This window comes from Coniophora puteana, assembly GCF_000271625.1.
Source record: "Coniophora puteana RWD-64-598 SS2 unplaced genomic scaffold CONPUscaffold_1, whole genome shotgun sequence".
NCBI classification, from domain to species: Eukaryota; Fungi; Basidiomycota; class Agaricomycetes; order Boletales; family Coniophoraceae; genus Coniophora; species Coniophora puteana.
Window position 1 is genome coordinate 1,097,470 of NW_006913053.1, and position 23,144 is coordinate 1,120,613.

Sequence of the window (23,144 nt, forward strand, 5' to 3'; positions counted from 1 at the left end):
AGTGCTAGGTTATCCCCAAGTCCACGCGTGTGTGTTCGGTATGTCGACCTCCGAGAAACTCGGAGTCAGCTCCGGACCCGAGACCATCACATGACTTGAGATAACTTTCTGTCAAGATTCGGCCGCGGGCACGACGAGATCGTACCCTCCAACGTCCACCCATGTCGTCCTTGGACATAGCACAAGAGATCCGCAAGACGTTCCCGGGCACGGAAGAGCTCATCGTCCAGTACCTGTCCGGCTACCTCGTCGACGATGCGGGCGAGGACGAGGACGTGCTCGATATCGCGCAGGGGTTTCTGCAGTCGCTCGGCGTGGACAAGCCGGACGCGGTCGATCGGCTCATGGGGAGGCTGCGCGAGCTGCTCAGTGATCAGCTGAGTGCGCGGGCGGCGAATAGCGCGCGGCCGACGCTTATGAAGCTGGATAAGGTGATGGATATGAGTAAGACGAGCGCTATGAGTGGGACGATTGCGTTGGCGGAGGGTGTGGATCTGGAGAGTATCAATAAGAGCAAGTGGGTGTTTTGTGAATCGGTGTTGTGGTGTTTATGTTTGACGTGTTTACTGCGCATTAGGGCTTCTCGAGTCGACGTTAAGAAGCTGGAGAAACAGGAGGCTAAGCTTAAGGTGCGTGGAACTACGGTGTCGTAGGAGATAGTTTCGTTAACATGAGGGTCAGGCCAAGATTGAGAAGAGAGCGCGTCGTGATCTCTATGAGGGCTCTAAGCTCCTTGATCAGCACCGGAAGCAGGTGGGCAGACTGCTTACTAGCGTAGTTTTTACGTTCATTGACGGTTCATAACAGCAAAACTATGAGGAGATGTTCATGAAGGTGAGGCGTGCAATGATTGTTATCAACCGTTTGCTGAGAATCTATCAGATCAACTCTCTCGATGCTGCTAATGCCGCTAAAAACAAGAGCAAGGACATTCACTTGCCATCCATTGATGTCAACTTTGGGTCAAACCGCATCCTGTGCGTTTCGATGTTGCTTAGCTTTAAGATTCAGATGGTCTGACTGTGTGCGATAGCTCCGGCGCCAGCCTTACTCTTGCATATGGCCGGCGGTATGGTCTTATTGGTCGCAACGGTGTCGGAAAGTCTACCCTCCTACGGCATGTCGCCTTCCGAGAGGTTCCCATTCCCGCACACATCACGATCTTGTTTGTCGAGCAGGAGGTACGCGAGCGCATAGTCCCCACTTCAGTCATACAGCCCCTGACGCGACCACCAGATTGTGGGAGACGACACCACGGCGCTGGACTCGGTGCTGAAAGCCGACGTCTGGCGGGACCATCTGCTCAAGGAGGAAGCGATGCTGAACGCGAAGCTCGGCGAGCTCGAGCAGGAGAACGACGAGAAGCGGTTCGACGACGCGCGCGAGGAGGCGCAGACGCGGCTTGCGGAGGTGCATGCCCGGTTGAGCGATATGGAGGCGGAGTCGGGGCCGTCGAGGGCGGCTGCGCTGCTTGCGGGTCTGGGATTCAGCGAGTCGGATCAGTCGAGGCCGACGAGGTCGTTTAGTGGTGGATGGAGGATGCGGTTGGCGTTGGCGCGGGCGCTGTTTGTCAAGGTAAGAGATTGAGGTGGGAGTGGTGGGTTGATTGATCTGAGTTTTTTATTTTATAGCCGGCTCTGCTTTTGCTTGACGAGCCTACTAACCACAGTGGGTTTATGCTTCGTCTCTCAGGAAGGTTTTAACTCAATTCCCTTCAGTCGATTTAAACGCTCTTGCTTGGCTCGAGGACTATCTGCAGACTTGGGAGGGAACTTTGCTTGTTGTGTAAGTGCGCTTTGCTTGGCAGAGGGCAATCACGCTGAGCTGCCTTCTTTCATCCAGCTCTCACGACCGAGCATTCTTGTAAGCTAGATCCCTTCTTATATCTACCTACCGCGCTAATTTTCCATGTGAAGGGATGCGGTGGCTACTGATATTATTCACCAGCACTCAGTGCGGTTAGATTACTACAAGGGGTGGGTTTCCAGGCTTTAATGTTGAAGGAACAGCTCACCTTACTCCAACTTAGTAACTTTACCCAGTTCTACTCCACTAAATCAGAGCGAGAACGAAACATGCGGAAGGAATACGAGACTCAGATGGATTACCGGAAACACCTCCAGGCGTACATTGATAGATGGAGGTATAACGCTAACCGGGGTACGTGGGCATTTGTATATTTAGGACCTTGCTTCGAGATGCTGATGAGTCATTATTGTTAGCTGCACAGGCTCAGAGTCGTATTAAGATTCTGGAGAAGTTGCCTGAGCTTGAGCCTCCTGAAGAGGAAGAGACGGAGACGTTCAAGTACGTGATCGTACTTCTTGTCTGTCCCTTACGTGCATTGACTTGGCCTGGTTAAGGTTCCCTGAAACCGAAAAGATATCGCCACCGCTTCTGCAGCTGAACGAGGTTACGTTTGGGTATACGCCGGAAAAGATCATTCTGAGAGGAACCAACATTGATGTTGGTCTGGAATCACGGATAGCGATTGTCGGTGCCAACGGTGCTGGTAAATCAACATTGTAAGATTGCATCATCATCGCTACAGGACCTTACGATTAGCTGACCTGTTACTGTGTAGGATCAAGCTCCTCACGGGCGAACTTAATCCTATGAGTGGCGAGCTGAATAGAAATGGAAGGCTGAGAATGTATGCTACGGCTCTTCGATCTCACACAAAGGCTCATGAACTCTTTTTAGTGGTTACTTTGCACAGCACCATGTCGACACGCTCCCAGCAGCCATGTCGCCTGTGCAGTTCCTCCAATCCAAGTTCCCGGGTAAGACGGAACAGGAGTACCGTGGCCACTTGGGCAATTTCCAGATTAGTGGTATGACTGGGTTGGTATACGTAACAGCTGTGTGTTCCTTTACTGATGGTGTCACAGTTTGCAGTTGATCGGAACGCTTTCTGGTGGTCAAAAGTCGCGTGTCGCGTTCGCGGCGCTGTCGTTGCAGAACCCGCATATCCTGCTTCTTGATGAGGTTTGTTAGGCGTGATCAACATGAGGGGCTTTTACTGATGGAAGCGATAGCCGACTAACCACTTGGATATTGAGGGTTTGGATGCGCTCATGGCTGCGCTTGCATCGTGGAATGGTGGTGTTATTATCATCTCTCACGACGAGAGATTCATTACTACTGTCGCGTCAGAGGTGAGTGTGGATAGCGTTGTGCTGTATAAACTGGTGTACTGAAACATGGGACATAGCTTTGGGTGTGCGCCGACGAGACAGTGAGTAAGTTCATGGGAGACGTGCAGAGCTACAAGGTATGTGTCCTTGAGCATTGCGTGTTGGTGTTCCTGGTGTCTTAACGTCCGTTTCATGTAGAGCTTGATCATCAACAATGCCAAGATGAGACCGTAGAGTTGAGGTATTTTTGTGTTATGTTCTGCTGTACATCCTATGTCCACTGTATGCTATGCATGTCTGCCCAGTGTATAGAGTTAGTGCTTTCCATGGCACGTCGATGTGCCTTTTGTGCGCATCAGGGGTTACTCCAAATGCGCGTAGGTTCAGGGAGGGACGTAAAATTGCTACTAGCCGAAGCTTGAGCCGAGTAGTCGGAGGAGGCGCGCAGGAGTTGCAGCTTCGACGGCGCACACCACCCCGGCCTCACCGTCCCTTGTGATATTTTGGCTTGACTCGCCCATACCCCTTTCTTACGCGTTCGTGCATGTTGGCACGCGTGGCTAAGGCACTTGCCACAACGTCCACGTTTTCGGCAAGAAGCAACACGCGTTTTCGTCATCACGTGCTAGCGAAGCGTATCTCGGTCGCGTCGTGCAACGCGTTCTTCCACGCTTCCGCCTCTCAACAAAGCAAGCCACTCACCTCAACACGGTCGCTCGCCACCATGAGCTCGTCAGAAGGAGAGAACTTCGACATCGACAACGTCTCTGGATCCGAATCGGACGGCTATGCCCCTGCTATCAAGAAGACGGTGAGTCCGGGTTTAGTGTGCCACACAGATGTGGGTACTTAATGCTGGACGCGATGTAGGCCAAGGCACCTGCGAAGAAGGCAACCAAGGCGGCTGCAGCTAAACCAGCAGCCAAGAAGGCCGCGCCAAAGAAGAAAGTACTTGTAGACAAAGACGATAACGCCGACGACAGTATAATGGTTAGTGACAGGGACTCTGCAGACGGGTCGTCACCAGCGAGGCCTGTGGCTGCACCACTGCGAAAGCAGAAGACTGCCTCGGAGACTTACACGAAGGTGCGTCACCGCTATCGCTAGTGCTGTATACATGATCTTATGCTCATGGATATTCGTAGTTGACGCAACTGGAGCACATCCTGAAGCGTCCGGATTCGTACATTGGAAGCGTCGAGAGTATCTCGCAGGCTATGTGGACTTGGGACTCCGAGAACAAGCGGCTGGTACATCGGGAGGTCAAGTATGTCCCTGGGTTCTTCAAGATTGTGGACGAAATCCTTGTCAATGCGGCGGACAACAAGGTGTGTGGACCTGCATATAGCCAGAGCTCTTCTGCTGACCTTGTATCACAAAGATCAACGACGCTACTATGGACACGATTAAAGTGAATATCGACGTCGAGGAGGGAACCATTAGTGTCCATAACAATGGGAAGGGCATTCCTATTGAGATGCACTCGAAGGAGAAGATGTACATTCCCGAGCTTATTTTCGGTCACCTCCTTTCCTCGTCGAACTATGATGATGACGAGAAGAAGCTTACCGGTGGTCGTAACGGTTTCGGTGCCAAGCTGGCGAACATCTACTCGCACGAGTTCACTATCGACACTGCGGACAAGAAAACGGGCCAAAAGTACAAGCAAACCTGGACGGACAACATGAGCAAGGTTGGCAAGGCGAAGATCACGAAGAACTCGCGAAACGAGGAGTACACCAAGGTCTCTTTCAAGCCCGACCTTGCAAGGTTCGGCATGGACTCTATCGACGACGATGCCCTTTCTCTCTTGAAACGGCGTGTCTACGACATGGCGGGAACGGTGAAGGACGTCAAGGTGTTCCTCAACGACGAGCGTCTGAAGGTCAAGAACTTCAAGCAGTACTGCGACATGTACCTGGAGTCTGCTACTACAGATGCTGCAGAAAACTCGGGTGGCGCGGCGCAGGTGAAGCCCACGATACTGTACGAGAAGATCAACGACCGCTGGGAGGTCGCGTTCGCCGTCTCGGAGGGCAGCTTCCAGCAGGTGTCGTTTGCAAACTCTATTGCGACGATCAAGGGCGGCACGCACGTTAACCTCATCGCGGACCAGCTCGCCAAGGCGCTCATTACGGATATCACGAAGAAGAATAAGGCGGCGTCGGTCAAGCCTGCGCAGATTAAGAATCACATGTGGATATTTGTGAACTCGTTGATTGAGAACCCGACGTTCGACAGTCAGACGAAGGAGACGCTGACGCTGCCGTCTTCCAAGTTTGGCTCGAGGCCACATCTGTCGGAGGAGTTTATGAAGAAGGGTATGTCTTAGTTGATTGTCTCCTTTCATGTTTCTGATTGGGGTTGTGTAGTCTCTAAGTCTGCCATCGTCGAGCATGTGCTGAACTGGGCCAAGTTCAAGGCAGACCAGCAGATTAAGAAGACGGATGGTACCAAGCGTAATAGGTGAGATCATGCCTTCAAAAATTTGTAAAGAAAATGTCGTGTGCTGATGGCATTTACAAGGCTGACTGGTCTTACCAAGTTGGCCGATGCCAACAACGCCGGTACGAGGAAGGCGGACGAATGCACACTCATCCTCACGGAAGGTGACTCCGCCAAGGCTTTGGCCGTCGCTGGGTTGGGTGTCGTCGGCCGCGACAACTTTGGCGTGTTCCCCCTTCGCGGAAAGCTTCTGAACGTACGCGAAGCCAAGCACGACCAGATCATGAAGAACGAAGAAATCCAGAACATCAAGAAGATTATGGGTTTGCAGCACAACAAGGAGTATTCGAACATCACCAGTCTTAGGTATGGCAAATTGATGATTATGGCGGATCAGGTTAGTATTTTTCCTTGTGGCTTGGGGATTGGGAAGCTGAATGGTGTTGGTTCGTGGACATTGTAGGATCATGACGGCTCTCATATCAAGGGACTTTTAATCAACTTTTTGGACCATTTCTACCCTTCGCTCCTCAAGATTCCGAACTTCCTGGTCGAGTTCGTGACTCCTATTGTTCGGGTGTCCAAAGGGAAACAGCGGAAGGACTTCTTCACCATCCCAGAGTATGAGCAATGGTTGGAAGACACGCCAGATGCTCACAAGTGGGACTCAAAGTACTTCAAGGTACGCAATTCGCTCGTAGCAAAGAAAAAAAAGTATTTTGACAGACTATGCGCGTAGGGTCTTGGTACTTCGAGTGACGCAGATGCCAGATACTACTTCGGCAACATGAGGAAGCACATGATTCCCTTCGCCGCAACTCAGGATGGTGACAGGGAGCTCATTGACCTCGCCTTCAGCAAGAAAAAGGCCGATGACCGAAAGGAGTGGCTTAGGCAGTTCAGGGTTTGTTTCGCAAAATTTGCTATGATTTTTCTATAATATGCTGATGACATGTCCAGCCTGGGACGTACTTGGACCACAACATAGACGAGATCCCCTACTCGGACTTCATTAACAGGGAACTTATCCTGTTCTCCATGGCGGATAACGTCCGTTCGATCCCTTCAATCGCTGATGGGCTCAAGCCTGGTCAGCGAAAGGTCATCTGGGGTTGCTTCAAGCGTAAGCTGAAGAAGGAAATCAAGGTGCGTACTCACAAAATTTCCACTTGAGCCGACTCTGAGCAGGCCACCGCGCTCTAGGTCGCCCAACTTGTCGGTTACATCTCCGAGGTGGCGGCATACCACCACGGCGAGCAGAGCTTGATGGCGACGATCGTCAACCTGGCGCAGGACTACGTGGGCAGCAACAACGTGAACCTGCTCATGCCCAACGGTCAGTTCGGTACGCGCGACCAGGGGGGCAAGGACCATGCGTCGGCGCGTTATATTTTCACGGAGCTGTCGCCGCTCACGCGCTCGCTGTTCAATCCCGCGGACGACCCGCTGTTGACGTACCTGAAGGAGGACAACGACTGGATCGAGCCTGAGTTTTATATGCCGACGATTCCGCTGGTGTTGGTTAATGGTGCGGATGGTATTGGGACTGGTGCGTGGTATTCCTATAGTGTTTCATTGCTGTGTTCTGAGCGAATGTGCGATAACAGGCTGGAGTACTACTATTCCGTGCTTCAACCCCGAAGACATCGTCGCTAACCTCCGGCGCTTGATGGTGGGTGAGGAGATGGTGCCGATGGCGCCGTGGTGGCGCGGGTTCAAGGGCGAGATCAAGAAGACGGGCGAGAACAAGTACGAGGTGACGGGCATCGCGCGCAAGGTAGACGACACGACGATCGAGATCACCGAGCTGCCGGTGTGGGAGTGGACGCAGAGCTTCAAGGCGAAGCTCGAGGCGATGATCGGCGACAAGGGCGAGGGCGACGTGAAGGACTACAAGGAGCACCACGATAATGTGAACGTGCACTTTGTGGTGACGATGTCGGCGAAGGGCATGGCCAAGGCGGAGGCGCAGGGCTTGGTGGAGTTCTTTAAGCTGAGCAAGCCGATGAGCACGACGAACATGATTTGCTTCAATTTTGAGGGCAAGATTGCGAAGTATAGGGCACCGGAGGAGATTGTCGAGGAGTTTTACCCGAAGCGGTTGGCGTACTACCAGAAGCGCAAGGTTCGTTTCGCATTTTTTTCTTGGATCAAAAAACCACCTTGGCTGACGGAGCTAATATTTGTTTTGTGGTACACTAGGACCACCTCGCGAGCGAGCTGCAGAACCAGTTCGAGAAGCTGTCGAACCAGGCGCGGTTCGTGCAGATGATCGTGGACAAGGAGCTGTCGGTGTCGAATAGGCGCAAGGAGGAGATCATCGCGGACCTGCGCAAGCACAACTTCCGGCCGTTCCCAAAGGTCGTCAAGGCAAAGGCGGCGGGCGAGTTCGAGGACGTGGTCGAGCAGCCGGACGAGGACGACGAGGTGGATAGGGCGGGGCATGTCACGTCGACGGACTATGATTATTTGCTGGGGATGGCGATTTATAGTTTGACGAAGGAGCGGGTGAGTGTCGGGTTTTGTGGGTTGGGGGATGAGACGTGCTTACGGTTTTCTTTCTGCAGATTCAGAAGCTGCTGCAGCAGGCAGGGGAGAAGGAGAAGGAGCTGCTTGCGCTGCTCGAGCGCACGCCGATTGGGATATGGAACGAGGACCTCGACGGGTTCCTCAAGGCGTGGGAGGTATGCGCGCAATTGTGGTTGGTATCGACAACGTGAAGACTGATTATTTTTGCTGTTCAGAATTCCTGCGAGGACTTTAGGAACAAGTCACTCCTCGACGCCAATGGCAAGCCTATCAAACGCAAGCAGACCAAGCTTCAGCACCGCAAGTCCGTCGGCGGGCGCAAGGGCTCGGAGGGCTCGGAGGACGAGTTCAAGCCTACGAAAGCAGGGGCTAAGAAGAAGGCTGCGGATTCCAAGCCAAAGTCTAAGCCCGTAGCCAGCTCGTCGAAATTGGAGAGCGACGATGACAAGCCTGTGGTCAAGAAAGCCCCTGCAGCGAGAAAAGCGCCGAAGAAAGAAGAGTCTGACAACGATATTTCGCTTGTCGCTGCACCGAAGCGGCATATGCAGGTGAACTCGGACTCGGACGATGATGCTGAGGTGGTTCCCGCCCCGAAGCGCGCTGCTGCGAAGAAGCCCGTTACGAAGGTTGATTCGGGCGACGAGGATGTTTCCATGGTGGTTGCTGCGCCGAAGCGGGCCGCTGCGAGGAAGCCTGCTATAAAGATTGACTCGGATGATGACGACGACGTGTCGATGGCACCACCACCACCTAAGAAGAAGCCGGTGACGGTCGATTCGGACTCGGAGATGGAGGCGCCGCCGTCCAAGGGGAAAGGCAAGGCGAAGGTGGATTCATCGTCTAAACGGAAGAGGTACGTGAATTTGCAGTGGTTTGGATATTGGCTCATACCTTTTCTACAGTCCTGATAGCGGCTCGGAGGGCAGCAAGCCTGCAAAGAAGAAACAGGCATCTGTGACGGACTTCTTCGGCAAAGGTGCCACACCATTGGAGGCGGCGGCGAAAAAGGCTGCTGCAAGAAAAGCATCCGGTAGTGCTCCAGCTAGTAAGCCCGCGCCGAAACCGAAAGCTGCACCCGCGAAAAAGAAGAAGGTTGTCGAGAGTGATGACGACGAGCTGGGTGGGTCAACTTCGCCGGTGCGTACGCCACCAAAACGGGCTGCGCGGGGAAAGACGAAGACGTACATCGAGATTGAGTCAGAGTCAGAGAACGAGGACGCGTCGATGTTTGTGGACGATGATGACTAGACTAGCTGTTTGCTAATTAACGATCTCTGTGCCTGCTGTCGTGTGTTTTCCTCCGCATGATTGTTCCAATGTCGTGTACTATTATCCGTGTTGATAAATTATTGTTCGGAAGCATTTTGCATTGTCTGAATTAGCACAGCCACGTGTTGTCAATAAGCTGGTGGTCTGTTCAGGCTCAAGTCTCCTTTGTGTTGACAAGACTCGACCAGACTCGAAATCTTTGTCGGTCGTCAGCCCCAGGCCAGCGCTCGACAAGAGACAGAGATCGAGAGGCTGTTGGAGACAACACCAGATACCCAGTGGACGGATTTTTCTTTTCTTTCTTATTAGACCCCACACGGTTGCAGTTCTCCCACTAGCGAAGGACGTCGCGACCCCAGCGACACGTATAATCATCAACGCCAACCATGGCCCAGCGCAATCCACTCCCGCGTTTGAGTATCCCCCCTCAAGGTCTCGCTCTCCAGCAGCCCATCGCGTACGAGGGGCCCATGTTCTCCCCAGGTCTTCCCACAGCAGTCCAGCAAAATTTCCACCCAGCCCCCTACATGTCCGCCCACCCCATGCAGACCCCAATGCAGAACTTTTTCAACGCCCAGCACGCACCGAACGCGCCCGGTCGACCCGCCTACGCAATGCACAGGACCCACCCCAGTCTCGCTGCCCACATGCCAATGGGCCAGATGCCCCCACCCAGCGCCGGGCCCATGACACCTGGCTTCCCTGGCGCTGCCTTCCCCGGACAGCCGCCATTCGGTGCGACGCCCTTGTTTGGGCGGAATAGGAGGCGCGGCCAGAGCGTCAGCATCGGTGGTCCGCCCAAGGCGCCTCTCGGTGGCCCCGGCCGGAAGCATTCTCCAAAGCCTCCGGTCGTCGTCCCCGCCCCCGTGGTCCAGCAGAAACAGAAGAAGATTCCTGTCAATCTGCCAAAGGAGACCGTCCCCGCATCGGAAGATGGTGAACCGTCGACGCGCGTAGAGTGGGCGCGTTATCCGTTGGTGAAGAGCGTGATGGAGACGGCGGTGGTCGAGCCGCCAGTGTTGACCTCGGCCGAGGTCTTCCCCACCGAAGACCACAGGCGTTCTATCCCAGATACTATCGACGTGTTTTTGCCTGGAAAGGTCAGTTGTCCATTGTTGTTTTCATTTTTGGCTGGGCCCTTAGTGTTCGGTTTAGCTTGCTTGGGAGACTATCAAGCGTAGAGAGATAGAAGAAAAGCTCGAGAAGCTAGGCGTTGAACGAGGGTCAGGCAGCGCAATACCCACTATCCATGCTCCTCGTGGGCGCGCGGCATCGGTGAGCGACAGTTCCTCCAATACTTCAGACGTAGAAACTCATCTGGGCCGCAAAGATATCGTCGCCCGCAGACCCATCATTGCTGTACTTCAAACTCAATAAGCTGCAGCAGTCGCGGGGCAATTCATCTTCAAACTCGCTTGCCTCCTCTCCCCAGCCGCCTGGTCAAGTGCCTAATGGCCTCTCACCCTCTCCAGGCGCTGGCGTACCTCCGCGCTTCCAACCTCGTAGCCACGGTCACAGCATGTCCCTGGCTCAGCCGTCAGCCTTCAGCCAGTCTCCTTCGTTTTACAATCCCACCGCTTCATTCAATCCATTCGGACCGAATGCTGTCCTGGGCTCTGATCAGATTGAGGGCGAGATCGATATACAGCAGCGTCTTGCGCCGATCGAGGGTATCCATGCGCCCCAGGGACGCGTTCCGTTCACGATGCCCTCGCTCGCGCCGCCGCCTCTTAGCCGAGGCAGCAGCCGACCCGACTTTGCTCGTGGGTTTGGTGCAGAAATTCCCGAAGAAGACGAGCAGCAGCTGGAGGATGACGACGAGGGCCAGGTCATTGAGATCCCAGCGCGGATTCCGACTCACCAGGATATCATCGTGACGACGGAGATGGACACGACCGCGATGGGCGATGGTGATATGACGAACGCCGAGGGGTTGACTGCTAATCAAGGGTTTATGGACGAGAGAACTGTTCTCGATGCTGCGCCCAACTTCGATCCGGAGGTCATTACCGAGTTTGGTGGCAGCGTTGAGGGCTTGACGCCTATGGCGCGGAGCAGGATTCACTCGAGACACGTATCGGGCTTGTCGAACGCGCTCTCTTTGCACTCTGTTGGTGGAGTTGTGAATGGGGTAGATGTCGAGTCGGAGATGGGCGATACAAGGAGTGCCGCTGGAGAGCCTGTTATCGATGAAGTTGTTGAACGCAGCATGGAGCACGACGATACTGTCGGAGAGGAGTGGACTGGTTCTGAGGATCACCGTACCGAGTTGTCGGATGATGAGGTACGTGGTATAGTTCAATTATATGTTTTTTTCTGATATCATTGCTCAGGAGAGCATTGGGGAGTGGTCGAATCCTTCTGATGAGGAGAGGGCACGACAAGAGCGCGTCCATCGCAGAATGCTGCGCCAGAGAAAGCGCGAAATCGAGAGGCCGAGGCGTCTTCCCAAGTTCCCTTCGCCACCCAGGGGCACGTTCGACTTGCCTGGTCCAAGGGACTATGAAATTGTTTCGAATCCCAGCGAGGATGGAATGACGCCTTGGCTCCCCGACTTCCCTGCCCGGCCATCGTCGACCTCGACTTCTGGTCGCCGCCCGCTTCCACCTCTTCCTCATTCTCGTGGAACGTCAGTCCAGCTGTCAGCACACGACCCTGCCTTGGCGCATTCGCGTGCCGGGTCGGAGGTTAAACCACAATCTCTCGAGATGACCAAACTTTCCGGTGCCCTATCGATGGGAGGTGGACTCAACCCCAACGCGAAGCCGTTCGTCTTTGGCGGTGCCCCCGCCAGCGCGGGCAACAGCCGCCAGGGCTCGCAGTCGTTCGCGCCGCCCGCCCCACCAGCTCCGCCCGCGATGGGCCACACACGTGTTTCGTCGTTCACGAAGCCGCTCAGCGCCACAGCCTCGGAGTTTAAGCCAACGGGCGCGCTCAACGCAGCTGCGGTCGAGTTCAAGCCTGCGGGCGCATTCACGTTCAAGCCGCCACCTGGGGTCCCGCAGATCTCGTTCCTCAAGTCGCCAGAGCCTTCGAGGCCTCTGCCTCTGCCACCCGCGCCGACTGTCAAGCCTTCTCCGGCCCGGGCCCAGCAGGGCCGGGAGAAGAGGCAGCGCAGGGTGTCTGCTGCGTCGCTCACCGATGTTACCGACGAGGAGGATGGGGACAGCGGCAAGGAGAATATGGCGTCGTTCCGCTTCCCCGCGCCGTCGACTGCGCACGAGTCGCCGCTTAGCATGCGCCGGTCTGCGCCGGCGTCGCCGAGGGAGCGTGCGTTGTTGGATGTGAGCATCGCGACCAGTGGTCACCGTGACGGCGGGCCGCTGCAGACGCTCACTATGCCGAGCTTGCGCGCCAACTTGCCGCTTGCGCCGCTGGACCATGACAACTTTGTGAGCGGTCTCGAGAAGGAGTTGTCTGGCGAAGAGGATGGTGGAGCAGAGGGCGACATGGAGGACATGATGGACGACATGGAGAACGACGAAAACGTGTTCCGCACAGGCTCGAGCACGAACATGAGCACGTTGCCGACGATCGTGCCTTCCAAGAGCAAACGGGCGCCTATTCCGCTAGACTTCAAGAACCCGAACCCAAGCAAGAGCAACACTGTGCCTGCGGGCCTGTTCAAGGCGCTCATGAGCGACGAGAAGACGCGCCGGACGGTGCGCTCGCGGCTCGACTCGCGCGATGTGCGCGATGTGTTTGAGTCGCATTCGCAGGCGCCGTCGTTGGACGATGCGATTATGCCGTCGATCTCGCACGCGCACAGTCGTCAGCAGCAGCGCTATGTCACGGATCCGCTCATGCGGGTGGCGTCGCCCGAGTCGGACGAGGAGGGGCTGTTCTTGCCGCCTTTCCCCCGCCGCTCGTCGTTGCCTACGCTCGGCAGCGTTGGGCACACGTCGGATCTGTCGAACGCGTCGATGGCGGTCAACCTTACCAAGCAGTTCGAGTACCATGCGCTGGAGCAGAAGCTGGAGGTTATGCTCGACGACCGGTTCCGCGCGTTCCAGCACGAGCTGCGCAAGTTGCGCTTGGCTGGGTCTCCTAGCGGCGGCGGTGTCAACCCTATTACGCCCGCTACGGAGGACGCGATTGCGGAGGTGGTGGGGCTGTTCCGCGCGCAGCTGCAAGAGTCCGCTGCGCGTGGGCTCGACGACAGTCAGATGGACGCGCGGGGCGAGCTCGATCTCGAGCTTATCAAGGATATTATTCAGCAGGGCCATGCGGACGCGCTCGAGCTTCTCCGTGGCGAGCTGCATAGTATTGTGCATCGTGTGGAGGCGCAGGGCCGGCACCCGGGGTCGGGCATTCTCGACGCGATGCCGATGCTTGAGCAGATGCATAATAGGCATTTGCAGGCGGTGCTCAGCCATATTGGCGCGCTCTCGAGCAAGATTGATAGCGGGTCGCCGTCGTCGATGGAGCAGCAGAGGCAGGCAGGGAGCTTATTCGCGGACCCGTACGAAAGGGATCTGTTCACGAAGGAGGTTGTCGATGCGATTTCGCCGATGCTGGCTGCGCTCCAGGCGGAGAAGGTGGATTACGATTTCCTCACGGAGCAGCTGAGCCAGGCGGTGAAGCCGAATCTGGCGCAGCTCATTGATCTCGCGGCGGACAAGCGGGAGACGGCGGGGCTTATTGTGGACAGCATTCTGCCGCTGCTGCCGAGTCTGTCGTCGCTGGACACGAGCGATCTCGTGACGAAGATTACCGCGGAAGTGCGTCGGGTTATTGCGCCGATTGATGCGCATGAGATCAAGGAGCAGGTGGCGGACCTTGTCGTTGAGCGGCTCGATTCGCGTCTTGCCGTTCGGGACCGGGCGTTCACTGTCGACGGTGTGGCGAGCAAGGTATCGGAGCACGTGGCGGATCTTGTGGGCTCGTTCTCGGATGTCAGTCCCAAGCTCGAGCGGCTGCTTACCGCGCAGGAGGCTCTTACGCTCAGAGGCGACTCGCTGGTCAGCGCGCAGGAGAATGCCACGAGCGCTGTCTCGGACCTCAACAGCCGGTTTGCGGACGTTGCGCGTGCCGTCGAAGCCCTGAGGGACGTGCAGCCCGCGGAACCCGTCAAGGACATGGCCGTCGTCGAATCTATGCAGCGCCTCCAGTCTGTCGTCGACTCCGTCCTCAACAGCCAGAACGCGGCGAGCGGCCGGGCGGCGGAGATTCTGGCTGCGCAGAAGGCGCTGCAGAGGGAGGTGGTGGAGCGGGCTAGTGCGAGCGCTGTGCCGGAGACGTTCACGGCGGCCGTGGGCGCGCTGCAGGCCGCGCAGGCGGAGTTCGCGATGTCGCGCGAGGCGTGGAAGCAGGAGGCGGAGGAGATTCGGAAGCTGAGGACGGCGAATGCGGATTTGCAGGTGCAGCTCGCCAAGGCGCGTGGCGCGCACGGCCAGATTCGCGTGGAGAAGGATATGATTGGGGAGAAGCTGAGGGGTGTGGAGCGCGAGCGCGAGAAGATGTTGGATGAGCTGGCGGACGCGCGCGAGGCGGAGAAGGCGCGGGCGGGTGAGGTTGCGGGTGGGCAGGAGAAGGCGCGCGAGTTGGAGGAGGCGCTGGCGAAGGCGCTGGAGAGGCTGAAGGCGTCTGATGTTGCTGCGCAGGCTAACCAGGAGAGAATGGCTGAGCTTGAGAGGGTGAACAAGGAGGCGGCTGCCGAGCAGGCTTTGATGAAGTCCAAGGTTTGTCATTTTGTGCTCGGGGCTGAGAATAAGGCTGATGCTGTTTTCGCCTAGGTGGATGAGCTTCACCTTCAGAATGTGCTCCTTACCCGAGAAAAAGAGGCTGCTGCCAAGTCTGTCGAAACCCTGCAGAACGAACGCGAGTCCTTACTTGCTCAGCAAAGCCACTGGGAGGAGCTCCACCGCGCCGCCGAACAGATACAGATGCTCACGACGCTCATCGGCCAGGCTGACACCGAGGAGCTCAATGATCTCCGTCGCGCCCGCGACAGCAGCAAGGCGCTGGAGACGGAGCACGCCGCGCTGCAGCGCAAATTCCGCGATCTCGAGCACAAGTTTGCGAACAATGAGAAGGTCGTTAATGCTGCGAGGCAGAACATGACTCAGGCGCAGCAGCGCTCGAGCGAGTGGGAACGCCGCGCAAAGGAGTACGAGGGGGACCTCGAGCGGACGAGGACGGAGCTTGATCAGATGGAGCAGACGTATACCCAGCTTGATGCGGATCATTCGTTGGCGAAGTTGCAGCTTGAAGAGAAGGATGCTGATGATCGGTTGGCAAAGGTCAGTGTACTGATGGTTCGGGATGTTCCTGCAGTCGCTTACCCAACGTTTCAGGATCGCGAGAGCAAGCTGAAGGACCAAGTCGCAGGCCTCGAGGCCCAAGTTGCCCAGCTACAAGCACAGCTTACCAAGGTTTCAGTCGTAGCCACGAACAGCAGAACCAAAGCGGCCCCCAATGGTGCCGCCCGCTACCCGAGCGTCAACTCGCGCCAGTCGCCGCCGCGCCCCGACTCGCGCGCGAGCACGGTGTACGGCTCGCGCGCTGGCACGCCCGTCGGACGCCCGGTGAGCACCATGAACGGCAGCAGCCGCGCGCCGTCGCGCGCCGACACGCCGCCGACGTCGGTGTGGGACTCGATGCACGCGCCCGGGGCGAGCATCGCGTCGAGCCAGTATGTGCCGTCGTCGGCCCAGCCGCACCAGCCGCAGGGGCGGTACCCGCACCAGAGCTTCGCGGCAGTGAATAGCCAGTATAGTGTGCCGGGGACGCCGAGGGCGACGGCGACGGCGCCGCATGCGAGGAGGCCGTATGGGGCTGCGTTTAGTCGGCCGCCGATTGCGAGTCCGACGCCGAGTAATGTATCGGCTACGCCGACGCAGGGCGACGATGGGTGGTGGTCGTAGTCGCTGGTGTGGTGTGGGTGATCTAGATTGATGTGGTGTTGCTGGATTTTTCTGCTTTGCTTTGTTGCTGAAGGGACGCTGTCTGCCTTCTGTGTGTCTGTCTCGGGCTTGTTCTTCCTCCCCTCCGTTATAGTCTCATTATATCTCCCCCGTGCGCAGAACGCGCGCGATTTACAGTGTTCCCGAATTTTAGTTTTTTTTTCTTGGTTTATCTGCACTTGCTCATTACTTACTTTTTGCTTACCTACTTACTTACCTACTGTGCCCCGGCCGTACACTAACCTGACATAACTCATTGGATAAGCCATTTCCTCCGTCCATATTCCATCAGCTAGCTATAGTTCGTCTTTGATTAAATCTCCGTCTCTTTATATACCCTCATTCGTCTGACCGTACTTACACTCTCATATGTCTATGCATCATCATCTACATTGATATTTCTGTGATCTAATTAATATGACCGTTTATAAAGTCCTCCTCGTACTCTTCTTCGTCCTCGTCCTCGTCAGACTCATCATCTGGCTCCTCATCGGAGTCTGACCTATTGAGCTCCTCGTCTATGTCAACCTCGATCTCCGGACCCATTTCCTTCTTCAGTCGCCTCTGTTCATCCACGTAGTGCATCATCGTCCACCGCGTCTCCCATTCTCCCGCCAATATCCGCTCACGCAGCCGCGCCAGAGCTTGCTCGTCGAACCGCTCTCGAAGCATTTGTCTATGCTCGTGCTTGAGACGGAGGACGAACATAGCGAAGTGATACGCCGAGAGTGGATTAGTGAGGTCGAATAAAACCCCGTTCTTCTCCGCTATCCTGATCCTCTGCAGCGCGAAGAAAAGTTGGCTGCTGACCATCACTAGAACAGATGCATGACTTGCCTGGAAGCCGCCGAAGACCTCCGCCCATGCGCACGTAATTACTGCACGGCAACCGTCCGTGACCAGGCTGAAGACAGGGACGCCCACAAGCCCAGTGGCGGCGAGGAACGCGGCACCGGCGGTAGCGCACATACGATGCTTATGCGATCCCACACCAGAGATTATCCTCTCGGGAGGAGTGTGGTTTATGAATAAGAGGGGCAGCTCGAGTGCATGAAACTCTGTCGAAGCACTTGCTTTGGGAGGAGCGGTGAGGCTATGCCTGGCATTCTTGCAAGAATCGACGGGAGGCAACGGTGGTGGGCGAGGGACCTCGGCACGAGCGATTATATTGCTATCCGGGAAGAAGTTCGATAGCCTACTAGGGACGGATGGAAAAGAAAGGTGCCCAAGATTGAGCGGCGCCTGCTCTGAATCCTGAGCAGCCATGCCGGCGGATGGGATATTATTCTGGAAGAGATCGTAGGCAGCCGCGAACGAGGGGTCTATACAAGCGTAATCACAGGCACCGTGATAGAAAGCGGTTCCACCCCGCGCTTGAAGAGTGCTCAGAGCCGGCTCCGTCGGGAAAAGACTAAATCGCCGACAGGCGTGCATGAATGCTGGAGATGCTCCGTCATTGACGAGGTATGGAATAACGATAGACACTGCCGTATCGCAGAATGACTCGACTGGGTCACTTTCGGCGACGGGCGCAATTTTGCTGAAGGTGTCGTCCATGAGACCTGGATGGATTTCCAGGAGCTCACTAGCAACGGCAGCTTGGCGGGCAGCGGAAGAGTAAGGACGTGCGATCGCTTGCATTGCCTTGCTTTGCTCCGAGCTATACATCGAAAATTGGCGAGCAGTGAATTGGATCCATTCGACCCATTCAGGTTCCTGGTGTCGATCGGTCATCGCACTTCGTGGGAGTGAGACAGGGGCTGAATGCCTAAGCAACGATGACAGGTGAGTGAATGTCGGAGAAGACAACGTCGAGTGCGTACCTGACTTTCACCGAGTTTCCATACATCAACCTTGATACGAGAGCATCCCAGATGTGGTCGGCTGCTACGGGAGCACCGAGGCGCATCGCATCATCGCGCTGTAGCTTTGCCTGTGTGCAGCTTGCTAGAACTTGCTCCAGGCTTTCCTGGAGATCTAAGCTGGCAGACTCGCACAACTTCGACCCGTCAGCCTGCGGATCTTCGGGCTGGGCTGGCAGCATGCTCAGAAGCTCACTCCTGGGAACTTGGAACTCGTCGCGAACGCTGGGCAAGGTTCTCTGTGACGACACTGCAACGTAAGCGATGATATTACAAATGATTTTGAGGGCAGGCAAGGCGCACCACGCACTCCCGCTCAAAGCGAGTGAGGGAAACATAAGCAGGATGGATGTGCATTGACTGTAGCAGCGGTAAAGTCGAGAGCAGGGTGGCAACACGGTTCCATAGCCATCGCCGCATCACTTGCCAAGGGGCAGCAGAATTCGAGGCACCTGACGCAACGCTAGCAACGAAGAAGATCTTAATCGCCAATGTCTTTAATTGGAGGGCAATGACGCACTCCCAGCATGACCATCGTTGGATAAGCTCTTCATCCTGTGGGCTCCTGGTGGCCAAGAACATCAGCGGGGAACCTTTTGCCGTAGAGCTATGAGACTTGCATAGCTGAATCACTTTTGTTAGGTTGAAAAGCTTCGGCGGGCGTTGACGCGTCCGGCCTAACGGAACAAAGCCGCACGATTAGATCAAAAGTAATAAACAAGGATATCCGAGAACCAACGTTTCTGCGCAGGCCGTCTGCACTGTCCACGTTGCAACAGATGCCATCTTGTCTGATACGGTATCAGGTTTGGCGAAGTCTAGACGCCAATGAGGCCCGATGCTCTCGCGGACAAAATGCAATGGTTTAGAAATGCGCGCCCCGCACTGTATAACCGTAGAAAGGCGTTGTATGAATGCCTGTCTCGCCCGTGGTATACTTAAATCAAAGCAGCCTGCGTGTGGGCTGTAAAGACGCGACTCGTTGCCAGCAATATGAACTGGAGGCTTGAAAAGGACGATTAAGCGAATAGAACTTTCAGATACCATCTAAGGCCAGAAAGGTTATCAACGCACCAGGTCGTCTTGAGCGTTCAGGGTTGGCCATGCAACCAGGATTCGGACCTCCGCAGATGTTGGAGAGATGCTTAGTCCGACGACTGGCTCATTTATGTTCCAGGCAAGGCGATTGTGTACGGCGCTTTTCAACAAAGAAACGATGGTAGAATCTTCTGCCACGCATAGAATCGGAACAGAAGGTGGGAAGCTGCGGTAATCTGCGAAGAGTGATAGCTGCGAATCCGGATCCTCTACCCCACTAGGCTCCCATGATGTCCGTATAGGCGTAGGCTCGACGTATGAATGACATGACTCTTCGGAGTTCACAAGTTCATACGTCGTCGGACCCTCAGCCTCTTTTGAGTCACCGTCGTTCAATACATCTGCCGATTGTTGTTCACCTTGAGGTGGGTACTAGCGATTACAATATGAGCAGAAGTAGGAGTCTCGGGAACGCTGCTCACCCCATCCCCCATCATTTCGCCATAACCACGCTCTAAAGGTCTTAGACTTCGAAGGCCACCTCTACGAGCCTTGAGCATCACCAGCATGGTGGCCGTTTGAGCGAGAGGGCTTAGCGAGTACACATTTGCGCGACTTGGTGTGCGGGGCCTGGAAGTTGCAAAGGATGCGTTTTCCCTATGTTGAACTCAGTTTTTACACATCAAGATGTGAAGGCATGGCTAACGCACAAAATGAAGGTATCCGACGTGTATGCTCGGGTAACCCGAACCACCAGTTCGTATGCAGCGATTGATTCAGGTATAACGGAGGTATTGCACATGTGAGGACCTTCAGAGATTGCTGATGAGGCTAGTTCATGCTACGCAAGTTAGACAGTGGAAGATACCATGGCCTGGAAGCAACGTTACCTGGCTTTCGGTACCCATAGCCGAGGAAAAGGATGCTTCAATTTCGGATGAACAGGAGATCCTAGCCTTAGCTTGATACATAAAACTGCTCCTCGGCTTTATTCCAGATGTGTCGGGGACGTTGGGGACGTCCAGTAGACAGCGATCTGCGCTTTCAAAGCCATTCCGACATGGACTGTGGCATACTCATGATAGATTGGAGTTTGATGAATGGCGGCGTGAGTGAACTTCGAAATCTGAAGCATAAGCACCGAGTTCGTCGAAGGTGTAGTCAAATAGCGGAAGACATGTCTCAATAATGTCTCAATGATGTCTGCATTTGCTTGGTTACTTACTTTTTGCTTACTTACTTACTTGCTTACTTACTGTGCCCCGCGCGGCCGTACACTAACCTGACATAACTCATTGGATAAGCCATTTCCTCCGTCCATATTCCATCAGCTAGCTATAGTTCGTCTTTGATTAAATCTCCGTCTCTTTATATACCCTCATTCGTCTGACCGTACTTACTTACACTCTCATCTATGCATCATCACCATCTACATCGATATATCTGTGATTTGATTAATATGACCATCTCATCAGCGGCATTCTCTGAAGAGATTCGAGCGAGCGAACGAGTAGTAGATGTAAGAAGACGTGTATTGCACGTCGTCGTATATTGGTAAATTTAAGCAAGAGGCTAGATATGTCGAATATCTGGGGTGTATTAATATACATGGTCGAAGAGCTCTGTGTGTGTAGATCGGAGCGCTGTCTTGTCTTGGCGATGGAGCGGGGGGTGGGGAGGGGTCTAAGGCCCAGGCTCGGTCCCGGTCCCGTGGGATGTGGGGAGGGGAGACGGGAGGGATGCGCGATGAGTGGTCTGAGTACGTCTATCAAGTTGGCGGGGGCGGCCATATCCAGGTGCGCACGGACTCGATGGACGCGTCGGATGAGTCGGTTGGGATTCTGTGAGGAGGTTATCCGCGTGTCAATCATTCATTTGGTTGAAAGGAGGGGAGAAGGGACGCACCGGAGCTTGGGCTCCCAGCGCCCGGCGCGCTGCTCGAAGAAGCGGGGCACGTATTGCTGCTCGCCCGACTCCTCGCGCTTGCGGCGGAGCTCGCGCTGCGCGTCCTCGACGGCGGACTTGGCCTCTGTCGCTGCGTCCATGTCTTTGCGCTCGATTGCCTCTGTCAGGTCTTGCCAGAGTCTGTGTGGGGTTTAGAGACGCGATGATCAAGGGAAGGGGAGGAAAGAAGGGAGGGCAGCGCACCTCCGCGACTCATACGGCTCCTGCTCCTCCTCCGGCTGCACCACCATCGGCGCGACATTCGCCCCGTCCTTGGGCACATCAAACAGCACGCGGCGCTGGCCCGTCCTTGCGCTCTTGAACTCCATCACGTGGTTCCACCGCCCGGACACCTCGCCGATGTCGTGGCTGGCGCGGCGCACGCGGCCCGCGAGGGCGTTGTACGTGCCGGAGAAGAAGCCCTTGGTCTTGAACTCGATGTCGGCGGTCATGCCGAGGCGCTCGTTGCGCGCCTGGCAGGTGTCGCCGAGCTCGAGGACCATTTTGCCGAAGAGGATGCCGCGGGCGTACATGTTTGGCATTGTGACGACGTATTCTGGGTGTGATAGATGAGATTATGGCTGTGGTTTTAGGAAGATGAGAGGGAGGGAAGGGGAAGGGACGCACGGCCGTCTTCGGGGACGTCGAGGAGCGTGATGCGGTTCTCGCCCTCCATCGTCGTGCTCACGCTGTTGCCGAGGAACTTGGACTTGGGGCGCAGCTCGCCGATGATCATGACGCGGTTCGCAGGGGAGATGTAGAAGAAGGCGGACACGGGCGGGTGGTGCGAGACTGTGTGTCGGTTGTTTCAGTAAGTCAGAGGGAGCGGGATTGAGCTGGAGGGAGGATGGTGCGCACCTTGCTCGGCGACGTAGAAGCCCTGTGTGCCGTTCGAGTAGTCGTATCGACAGCGGAAGAACTCGCCGAGGACGGGGTTGTATCTAGCGAGAGCGGCGATCGCGTCAAAGAACGATTGGAGTCTAAACGAGACGAGCTCACGGTTTCTTGACGCCCTTGGGCTTGATATGCCATCCGGCGAGATAGTACTGGAGCACGCGTATGAAGCGCTCTTCGGCATCGCGCTCGTTCTCCGATCTGACGAGGACCGTGAATATTGTGCATGCGATATAGAGAGATGGAGGCGCACCCGAAGATAAGATCTGGGTGGGACATAAAGTCCGTGATGCGCTCGAGCATGCTGCGGGGCTCGAGGACGAATGTCGGGAAGGTCACTTTGGAGAGGTCCATGCCCACCCTGTGCGTTCATAGATCCATAAATTCATGAAATTGAGAGAAAAATGGGAGCCGGCGGCAGGGTTGGGGGAGAGGATTGTGGTGTATTTTTAGCCCTTGCGCGCATGGAAAAAGAGACGCGTTGGGCGAGCGCACCTGAGCTGGGAGATGAGGGAGGTGATGATGGAGCCTTCTTGCTCGTCGCTGTAGTCGGTCGTGTTGTTAGTGTCTGTGTCATCTGTGGGATTTGGGGTGGGTTTGGGTAGGGCCCCGGAGGCCTGGGTGCGGGTGCGCATGAGGAGGCCCACCATTGCGGGTGGGTGTATATAATCTGATGTGTGGTGGGGCAGAGGGTAGAGAGAGAAAGAGGGCAGAGGTGGAGGGAGGAAATAGGGAGAGAGGGGGGGAGGGAGAGGGGACGTACAGGATGGATGTGTCATCTGGCTCAGTGTCCTCTGGGGCTCTGTCGTCCACGTTGTTGGATGTGCTGAGGCGTGCTTTGCGGATGTGTGAGCCTGCGTTGGAGAAGAGGCCCATCATCGTTGGTTAATATTGCTATAGTGGTGGCTGGAATAAGCAGAGATGGGTGGTGGACTGATGCTGTGTCGGTGCTCGTGTCACAGATCCGCGTGTTTCAGGAGATGCGGTGATCTGCGATGTCTGCTGCAATAATCTTGGACGAACGCGTTGTTTCTGTGTCAGAGCTAGAGGAGATGAGCGGGATGACGATGGACTGTCCCGACGTGGCCGGCTGCGGTGCGTCACTCATGTCCTCATTCAGT

At 55.7% G+C, this 23,144-nt stretch overlaps 4 protein-coding genes across 4 annotated transcripts; 3 read left to right on the forward strand and 1 right to left on the reverse strand.

Moving 5' to 3' along the window:
- Positions 1–161: 161 nt before the first annotated feature.
- Positions 162–3,458, forward strand: CONPUDRAFT_114395 (uncharacterized protein; the record flags this gene model as incomplete). The annotated part of the gene is made up of 20 exons (XM_007764945.1): positions 162–517; positions 578–629; positions 682–753; positions 808–834; positions 883–977; positions 1,034–1,181; positions 1,237–1,575; positions 1,632–1,668; positions 1,719–1,785; positions 1,843–1,863; positions 1,917–1,976; positions 2,030–2,160; positions 2,223–2,307; positions 2,364–2,525; positions 2,585–2,653; positions 2,704–2,844; positions 2,892–2,988; positions 3,039–3,158; positions 3,215–3,274; positions 3,336–3,458. 20 exons carry the CDS (start codon positions 162–164, stop codon positions 3,369–3,371), a joined length of 2,175 nt encoding a protein of 724 aa, XP_007763135.1. The 3' UTR covers positions 3,372–3,458.
- Positions 3,459–3,826: 368 nt separating this feature from the next.
- On the forward strand, positions 3,827–9,474 carry CONPUDRAFT_114400 (DNA topoisomerase II). The gene is made up of 15 exons (XM_007764946.1): positions 3,827–3,948; positions 4,008–4,223; positions 4,283–4,465; positions 4,519–5,458; positions 5,510–5,603; positions 5,664–5,979; positions 6,046–6,264; positions 6,322–6,486; positions 6,543–6,728; positions 6,786–7,131; positions 7,190–7,707; positions 7,785–8,090; positions 8,150–8,266; positions 8,327–8,964; positions 9,014–9,474. Exons 1-15 carry the CDS (start codon positions 3,862–3,864, stop codon positions 9,357–9,359), a joined length of 4,677 nt encoding a protein of 1,558 aa, XP_007763136.1. The 5' UTR covers positions 3,827–3,861; the 3' UTR covers positions 9,360–9,474.
- A 413-nt stretch (positions 9,475–9,887) lies between these two features.
- CONPUDRAFT_114402 (uncharacterized protein) lies at positions 9,888–16,859 on the forward strand. Its single transcript, XM_007764947.1, has 6 exons — positions 9,888–10,480; positions 10,536–10,655; positions 10,711–11,664; positions 11,714–15,061; positions 15,116–15,622; positions 15,677–16,859. The coding sequence occupies exons 1-6, from the start codon at positions 9,908–9,910 to the stop codon at positions 16,244–16,246; spliced, it is 6,072 nt and encodes a 2,023-aa protein (XP_007763137.1). The 5' UTR covers positions 9,888–9,907; the 3' UTR covers positions 16,247–16,859.
- Positions 16,860–20,731: 3,872 nt separating this feature from the next.
- CONPUDRAFT_161054 (Oxysterol-binding protein) lies at positions 20,732–23,086 on the reverse strand. The gene is made up of 9 exons (XM_007764948.1): positions 22,787–23,086; positions 22,519–22,566; positions 22,277–22,384; positions 22,129–22,224; positions 21,988–22,070; positions 21,757–21,921; positions 21,334–21,685; positions 21,091–21,270; positions 20,732–21,026 (listed from the first exon to the last, which is right to left on the reverse strand). Exons 1-9 carry the CDS (start codon positions 22,900–22,902, stop codon positions 20,954–20,956), a joined length of 1,221 nt encoding a protein of 406 aa, XP_007763138.1. The 5' UTR covers positions 22,903–23,086; the 3' UTR covers positions 20,732–20,953.
- Positions 23,087–23,144: the final 58 nt, after the last annotated feature.